The sequence below is a fragment of the Cinclus cinclus genome, chromosome 8, assembly GCF_963662255.1.
Source record: "Cinclus cinclus chromosome 8, bCinCin1.1, whole genome shotgun sequence".
Taxonomy (NCBI): Eukaryota; Metazoa; Chordata; class Aves; order Passeriformes; family Cinclidae; genus Cinclus; species Cinclus cinclus.
The window spans coordinates 29,114,763-29,123,662 of NC_085053.1; the positions used below are offsets into that span (position 1 = coordinate 29,114,763).

General features: G+C 47.1%; 1 protein-coding gene across 1 annotated transcript in view; it reads left to right on the forward strand.

The window, feature by feature from the left end:
• The window catches only part of ROR1 (receptor tyrosine kinase like orphan receptor 1), a 147,701-nt gene extending 139,542 nt beyond the window's left edge, over window positions 1-8,159 (forward strand). The window contains exons 8-9 of the mRNA XM_062497948.1: window positions 2,870-3,081; window positions 5,979-8,159. Of these exons, the coding sequence (XP_062353932.1) occupies window positions 2,870-3,081; window positions 5,979-7,403 (1,637 nt within the window). The 3' untranslated portion in view covers window positions 7,404-8,159. The remainder of the gene's footprint in view (window positions 1-2,869; window positions 3,082-5,978) is intronic.
• Window positions 8,160-8,900: the final 741 nt, after the last annotated feature.

Genomic DNA, 8,900 nt, shown 5'->3' on the forward strand with positions numbered 1-8,900 from the left:
CCGGGTCTCTGAAAAGCAGAATTAAATGAGAGCTGAATCTCCCTTTTTGTTAATTTTGCAAAGCCAAAATGCAGCCAGAGCAGTTCTGTAAATACAAACTTCAATTCCATTTAAGAGGACCTGGTAATGTCACCTCTATTTTTAAAGCAAGGCCTGAACTGTGTTGGCAGATCTGGTTTAAGAGTTGGACTTGCTGATCTCTGAGGGTTTTTCCAACCTCAACAATTCCGTGATTTTCCCTGCACTTTTCCAGTCCTGTATCTCTTCTGCTGTTATTTCAACAGAAACAACAAAAAACTACCCTGGAGATTCTTGTGCCAGTCCCCTCTAGATGGGCTCTGAGGTGCCAGGCCTGGCTCAGCTTTTGATCTGGGATACCAGGATTCTTTTGGAGCCAAATTCTCTGATTTTTCAAGCTTTGCTTGATAATAACTGAGGTGGGCTGGCCGGGCTAGAGAATTCCTGACAAAGGTTTTAATTGCCAAAACCTCTCACTGCTGCCTTAAATGGTACTCGTTGTTCTGTGGCTTTATTATTCTAAATGCAAACAGAGCTGGATCAGGTGAGCAGTAATTGAATTGTTAAGTGATAATTTGCATACTAAAACCAGAGTACCCGTGTGGGACACGCATTCTGCTGGTTTTGCACTGGCTGAAAGAGCCATTTCAGGCCCATTTTAATCAGTATTGTGCATTCTGCCACACCAGGACATGCCTAGATGGGTAATGGATTTAATTAGGGTGGCTCCCAAGAAACCCATTAACCTAATGAGGCTTCACTTGGGGGGGGGGGGGGCTGCTACTTAATAAGAATAATAATTGCTTTTGACTGGAATAGCTCAGGTGATGAACTGGTGCCCAGGTCTCCCTCTGCCTCGCGCTGCTGCTTTCTTTTCCTTTTTTCAACTGTATCTCACAAGCTGGGAGAGATTTGTTTCATCAAAGTTTGTCAGCCTGATTGTGGGGAGATGTGAAACACGGGGTAATTCGAGCATGAGGCTTAGCAAAGCCAAGTCTAAAAAGGTTGGGAAGGGCAGTGTGTGAATCCCTGCCTCTCTGGGAACAGGGGAAATGTCCTGGGGATGGTGCTTTAGTCCTCTTCCATTTCCCAAAGGCTGTAGGAATATTCGGGCTACCTCTCCTCTCAATTGAAAACCAGATGGCACAAATTAATCTGAGAGCAATGACCAGAGAGGAGTGTGGGGAGAGCAGAGGACAGCGTGACCCTGGAAGAGGAGAGGGGTTATGCAAAGTGACATCCAGAACCATTTGAACTTTGCCTCTGTCACAATTTGAGTCGAGCCCAAGCTTCAGATCAAGTTCATGTTTAATGAAGTGCATAGAAGAGATCCATGTGGGCCGCTAAGCACTTGTACAAATCCAGCCTGGAAAACACAGACAAACAAACTGGAGTGACCCTGCAGGGATAATAAAACTTTCCACATTCTCCCAGACTCCCCAAGGCTGCCTCAGGCATTCCCAATTCCCTTGGAAACAGCCAGGGCTGCCTGGGCTCCAGGGACCCTGAGTTCCCCTGTAGTAAGTGAGTTAATCCGGGTGTAATTCCACCCTAAACCTTGGGAATGCTCCAGGGAAATGCGAGAGGGAATCTGTCCTTGTCCCCAGGGCACTGGGATGAAAGATCTGTCCCTGTCCCTTTCCCCCAGGCACTGGGATGGAGGATCTGTCCCCGTCCCTGTTCCTGTCCCCGTGGCACTGGGATGAAGGCTCTGTCCCTATCCCTGTCCCTTTCCCCGAGGCACTGGGATGAAGGCTCTGTCCCTATCCCTGTCCCCGTCCCCAGGGCACTGGGATGAAGGATCTGTCCCTGTCCCTTTCCCCGGGGCACTGGGATGAAGGATCTGTCCCTGTCCCTATCCCTGTCCCCGGGGCACTGGGATGAAGGATCTGTCCCTGTCCCTTTCCCCGGGGCACTGGGATGAAGGATCTGTCCTTGTCATCCCAGTGAGGGCTCCCTGAGCTCCTCCCAAAGCCTCTCCCCTGTCCCGCTGCTCTTCCCTCAGCAGCGTTTCCCGGGAAGCCGGAGCCCACCAGGGGATGCAGTGCTGGGTATCCCGCACAGGCAGTGGCAAAGGGGAGATCCTGTTTCCAAAATGCTCCGGGAAGAGCCCTGAGAGGGAGCAGGGATTGAAGGGAGCCTTTGGGCCGTGTTCCACCATCCTCCTTCCCAGCTCCTCCGGATTCCTCCCTCCTCTCCCTGCTCCAGCTTTCCTGGCACTCACACTGCTTGCCTGGTTCTGCTTGTAGTGAACTGTTCTTTTTTCACTTCCATCTGCTTGGATCCATTCCTTTTTGGTGGAAAGGGAATGGCTGAACCTTTAAAGGGAGGCAGCTCAATCCAGAATGTCCTCCTTTAAATTGTCTCCAACCAAGACACAAAATGAGGAGTTTGTATTCCCATCAGAGCTTTTCTCAGAATCACAGAATAGTCTGGCTTGGAAGGGACCTTAAAAATCATTTAGTTCCAACTCCCAGTTGTGGGAAGGGCACCTCCCACAAGCTTTTTCCATAGGGTGTTTTAGAAATTCCCTTTTCTGTGGATCTGTGTTAGACCATGACTTAATTTCAGCCCAAGCTGAGGCCACCTCACAGCATTCCTGCCCATCAGTAGGTTTGTCCTGCCAGGGACAGTTCCTGTGTGTCCTCACAGAATTGTTACTCCACAAAATAATTTTTTCTTTGAACATTAATTAAGTAAAGCAGCATTCAAGGTAGATTTCAGCAAGATAAAAAGGATGTTTTATTCTTTTTAACACTTTTTAGCTGACCCAGGGATGTGTTTGACTCTGTGGGATGCTTCATTCCTTTGCGGGGCTTCTTTTCTTTTTTTTTTCCTCTTTCTGAACCAGATTACAAGGATTCCAAGGAAAAGAATAAAATGGAAATCCTGTACATCCTGGTGCCAAGTGTCACCATCCCCCTGGCCATAGCCTTGCTCTTTTTCTTCATCTGCATCTGTCGAAACAACCAGAAATCCTCGTCCCCTCCAGTGCAGAGGCAGCCAAAACACGTCCGGGGACAGAACGTGGAGATGTCCATGCTCAACGCCTACAAACCAAAGGTAAACCCAGATTTCTGCTTCCACACTCTCTGTCTCCACAGGCAGGGAGAGGAATGCTTCAAACAACCCAGCACTGAAATATTCAGGTGGTTTCCAGCCTGTGATTTGTGTGATTTTTGTGAGGGTTTTCTCAGAAGCATGTACAGGAGCAAGGGGGTAATTCCTGTGTGCCTGGAAAAGTACTGGAGTTTTTGTGTGATAAAGCAAGAAAGCCCTTCCTGAAGCATCTCTAAAACACCTCATTTAAGCGAGACAGTAATGCAGGTAAAGATGTGATTCAGCATTTCCTCAGGAGAGCTTTTCATGGCTCTGCTCAGTTCATCTGTCACCTTCCACTCAGCTAAAATCACCTTTGGAAAGATTTGTTCCTTGGGTTTTCAGGCTTACCCATTGCCTCAGTTAAAAGCAGAAATGACCAAAACAACCCCAAAACTCTGCCTGCAGCACAGCTCCTGCTGCTGGTGTTTGGCTTCACCACAGCCCCACGTTCAGGAAGAATTTTAAGAATCATTTCGATTGAAGTGTGATCAGCCTCGTGCCCCTGATTTCCTGGTGGGATGTGCAGAGGTGCCTGTGTCACCCAGGGCAGGGCTGGAAGTGCATCCAGAGGCACAGGAATTCCCTGGAAAAAGCTTTCCCTTGTGTTTCACACCATGCCAAGGCTCTTGATCCTCAGGGGTCCCTTCCAGCTCAGGATATTTTATGGCTCTTCAAGAACTTGATGGGCTTTGCTCATTTGGAATTTGGTGGGCTTTGTTCTTTTGAAGCATTTTAGAGTGAAAACCTGTATCTCAATCCCACACACGCTGGTCTGGTGATTTTATCTTAATTTTCCTTGGAAGTTCCCAATTCCAGCTTTCCTGTACAGCTTGGAGTAGTTTTATGTCAAATTGTTGGTAGCAGTAAAAAATATCATTTAATAAAGTCAGTGTCCAAACTGCATCTTGCATCCAACCTCCTGGAATATTTTATTAAATTTGGAGTTGCTTCTTGCTCCCTGTTCTGCTGGGAATTTGGGGTTCAGTCCTGGCTAAACTGAAGATAATGGGAATGCCAGCATCTTTTTATTGAGAATGCAATACCCACTTTTCCTGCTGGCACACACAGCACAGGAAAGCAGAAATTCCTGGAAATATTTTTGGAAATATTGACCATCCTCTTTCCTTTCAATTTACAAGTCACGTGCTGCAAGGATATATTCATTTTATTTATGCTAATTCAGGATTTTCCCACTGGGAAAGCCAGCTCTCCCTGTCTCCAGTGTTTTGATTGCCTTTCAAACAGTATTTTCAAGGAAAGGAAATGCAATCTTATTTTTAAAATTGATGTCAGCTTTGGGTGAAAACACATTTAAGCTTCAAGGTCCCACTGAGGCAGTTGTTTGCTTGAATAAATAGGAATGCTAGCATTTCCTCCAGTTTTAAAGGGTTTTAATTGCCTTCCAAAATATAATAAATTAAGGACATCTTGTCCTGGAGCTGAAGAAGAGGTGGGAGGGGTGGGTTTCCCTCTCCCTTTCCCCCTCACCTGCTGCCTCCTGTGTATTTTACACTTCCCTACATTTTGGACACCCGTGTGTGACAAATACTTGTCAAACAAAAGCTGAGCAGATTTACAACTGCTTCACTCCAAATGAGCCCTTCCTGCCAAAACTTTATGACTTCATTTTCTTCCCCCAGTTTTCCACTCTGTTGGTTCAAACAGACAGACCCAGGCTCAGGTCAGACAGAGGTCATTTCACTTTCATTACTAAAATATAATTTACAATATGCCAGACCTAAACAAGTTTTAGCCTAAAGGATTTTGGTAATATAAACCATCTGTTCCTCAACAATATAGCTAATTTCCTGCCATCACTGTGCAGTCTACTGGGCTGCCTGCTTAAATGGCTCTAGTATTGTTATTATTATTATTATTATTATTATTATTATTATTATTATTATTATTATTGTTGTTGTTGTTGTTGTTGTTGTTGTTGTTGTTGTTATTAATGCAGTGTTTGTTTAAAAGTCATAAGTGGTCAATACAATTAGAATTAATTCATGCTAAAATGGCTTTTTTTCCCAGGATTATTTGAAATGTCAGGTTTGTTTCCCACATTGCCACTGGAAAGCTGGCCTTGCATGATTTCAGGAATGCAAATGGCAATGTTTACACTAATTTACAGAACCTAGATCCCAAACTCATTAACCTTAAATTACTACCTGTGGATTTACTGAGGGCCCTAAACGAGTGGGTTTGGGTGTTATAAGCACAAGTGGAAGTTGGGGGTAATACAGGCTCTTTATGACTCAGGAGTGAATATCTGCACACCAAAGGGCAATAAATGTTTAAAAGGTTTGCCTTTCTCCTTTGAGAAACTCACTGTCAGAGTTTCAGGGTGGAACAGCAATAGTGGCAGCAGAAACAAACTCTGCTGTACCTGGAAGGGTTAACAGCAAAATCAAGGGAGAACTGGCTACAAGGACATGGTTTTTAAAACAAAAATATTTTTTTTCCTGCTAAAACTCCAAGGCCCAGCTCAGAAAACACTTCATGGACCTCTCAGAGCATGGGAATTGCCTCAATTCCTGAAATTAGTCACATTCAGTCAGAAGTACAGAAATGCCCAAGGCCAAATGCTGAGATGCTGATGGTTCCTGCATATATTTGGACCCAGTACTTGTATCTGACCTTGTGGGGAGGATGGAAAGGAATTCTTTCTGTTACCTTTCGGAGCGTGGTGATCCCGTTTGGATCCTGCTGTCCCTGGGGCTGTGCCTGGCACCGGGGGGATCATTGCTGCTGTGTCCATCTCCTTGGCTCCCACACATCCCAAGGTGATTGGGATCCCAAGATGGGCACCAAGAGATTTCCCTTTCCAAAGTGCTGATGTGTCACTGGTGTTTCTCCCACAGAGCAAAGCCAAGGAACTGCCCCTCTCCGCCGTCCGCTTCATGGAGGAGCTGGGGGAGTGTGCCTTTGGGAAGATCTACAAGGGCCACCTCTACCTGCCGGGCATGGACCACGCCCAGCTCGTGGCCATCAAGACCCTCAAAGACTTCAACAACCCGCAGCAGTGGGCGGAATTCCAGCAGGAAGCGTCGCTGATGGCCGAGCTGCACCACCCCAACATCGTGTGCCTGCTGGGCGTGGTGACCCAGGAGCAGCCCGTGTGCCTCCTGTTCGAGTACACCAACCAGGGCGACCTGCACGAGTTCCTGGTCATGCGCTCGCCCCACTCCGACGTCGGCTGCAGCAGCGACGAGGACGGCACGGTCAAGTCCAGCCTGGACCACGGAGACTTCCTGCACATCGCCGTGCAGATCGCCGCCGGCATGGAGTACCTGGCCGGACACTTCTTCGTCCACAAGGACCTGGCCGCCCGTAACATCCTGATCGGGGAGCAGCTCCACGTGAAGATCTCCGACCTGGGGCTCTCCAGGGAGATCTACTCGGCCGATTATTACAGGGTGCAGAACAAGTCGCTGCTGCCCATCCGCTGGATGCCCCCCGAGGCCATCATGTACGGCAAGTTCTCCTCCGACTCCGACATCTGGTCCTTTGGGGTGGTTCTGTGGGAAATATTCAGCTTCGGCCTCCAGCCCTACTACGGATTCAGCAACCAGGAGGTGATCGAGATGATCCGGAAGCGGCAGCTGCTGCCGTGCTCAGAGGACTGTCCCCCCAGGATGTACAGCCTGATGACGGAGTGCTGGCACGACCTGCCCTCCCGCAGGCCGCGCTTCAAGGAGATCCACGCTCGCCTGCGCTCCTGGGAGGGCCTGTCCAGCCACACCAGCTCCACCACACCCTCGGGCGGCAACGCCACCACCCAGACCACCTCGCTGAGCGCCAGCCCCGTCAGCAACCTCAGCAACCCCAGGTACCCCAACTACCTGTTCCCAGCACAGGGCATCCCCCAGGGCCAGCTGGCAGGGTTCATGGGGCCACCCCTGGCTCAGAACCAGCGCTACATCCCCATCAACGGGTACCCCATCCCGCCGGGCTACGCCGCCTTCCCTGCGCCCCACTACGCCCCGCAGGGTCCCCCCAGGGTGATCCAGCACTGTCCCCCTCCCAAGAGCCGCTCCCCCAGCAGCGCCAGCGGCTCCACCAGCACGGGCCACGTCACCAGCCTGCCGTCGTCGGGCTCCAACCAGGAAGCCAACATTCCCTTGCTATCCCACATGGCCATTCCCAGCCACCCCGCGGGCATGGGGATGACGGTGTTTGGCAATAAAACTCAAAAACCCTACAAAATTGACTCCAAGCAGTCTTCGCTGTTGGGGGACTCCAGCATGCACGGACCCAACGACTCGGTGATTTCGGCGGAGTTGTAAATACGCGAGGCCTTTGTAAATAGGACCCTTCAGACACGGACTCGGAAGGGGGAGGAAAGATTTTTTTTTTTCTTTATTTTCTCTATTCAGATATTTTATTAAAGATCCTTTTCTGGTTGTTGTTGGACAGACATTGCAGCAAAAGTGTCTTCTGTGAAGTTTCACTGCTCGCCAGGATGGGCAGGCACAACCAGACAGAACCTCCTGGTGGGAATCTTCAGCCTTGGCCACGTTTCTCCAAGTGCCACTGACAATTCTAAGAGAGGAAGAGGGAATTTGAGTTTTTTTTTTTAAATAAGAACATTTTATCCGACATTTTTTCACAGCTTTTTAAACCTCCGGCAGGGTTTAAATCACAGGAACTCTTTTTTTTTTTTTGTTAAATACTGAAAACCATATTTTAATATTTGTCTCTTTTTTTAGGAGATGCAAAGATCCGGAGACCTGGGTGTGCAATTTCAGTGCCAATAGGGAAAATATTTGTAAATGTTGCAGTCGAGGATTGCGTTTCAAATGTATGATCTGAGAGCTGAATCAATTACTTCAGGTGGGATTTTGGGCTTTGGTTTAGCTGGGAATCTGAGCTCAGATTCAGACCAAAAAATGTCATTTTTGTGACAGCACAAATGCTGGAGTTATCAGCTTGCAGTCTACAAACCTCATCTGCTACTGGCTGCTAAGGACAGCTGGAGTTCTTAAGGAATTGCCTTAAAGGAAATGAAATTAAAGGGCTTTAATTTCAGAACCTGAATCAGCTTCTTCAAAGATAACATTTCACCATCTAGTCGCTCAAGCAGGAATTTTATATCCTTTTGTTGCTATGCAACTGTGTAATGGAAAAGCGCCAAACCACAGTTTTATATATGACAATCAGTTTTCCCAGGAATATTTATTGTGTCCTTTCAGTGACTCTGACTCCAGTAGCCCTGCAAAAAGGGGAGACTCGCATTCCACCAGGCAGCAAATCCATCGATAGCAATTGTGTCTAATAATGTGAATTAGTGCTGATTTTCCACTTAGAAATGCACCATTTGTGTCATTAAAAAACCCGTTCAGGTAGAACCGATCTTCAAACTTCATTTGAAACCACTTTAATGAGCTACACACGTGCTGTGTACGGTACATTTTCCACAGACTCTTTTTTTTGTACTGAATAATATTTTTATTGTCCACAAAAGCAATCTTTTTGCTCAGTTGACGATGTTGTATAATAGGACTTTATTTTTATCTTTTTGCACAAAAGTGTGATGATGTTTTTGTACAGCAGAAGTGAAAATACATCTCTGCATTTTATATCTTGGGCTGTTTCTTCTGATTTTTACCCTGATGTAGATGTTCCTGAAATATATTATGGTGATACTCAGCCACTACCTTATACAAATATCTTTCTTTGTTTTCACTGCATGCATTTAATCACTGTATTACTTGATGATTGAGTTGTTAATTACGGGCATTTCAATTAGGCAAGCATGGAAAAAAAAATGTAACAACAAAGGC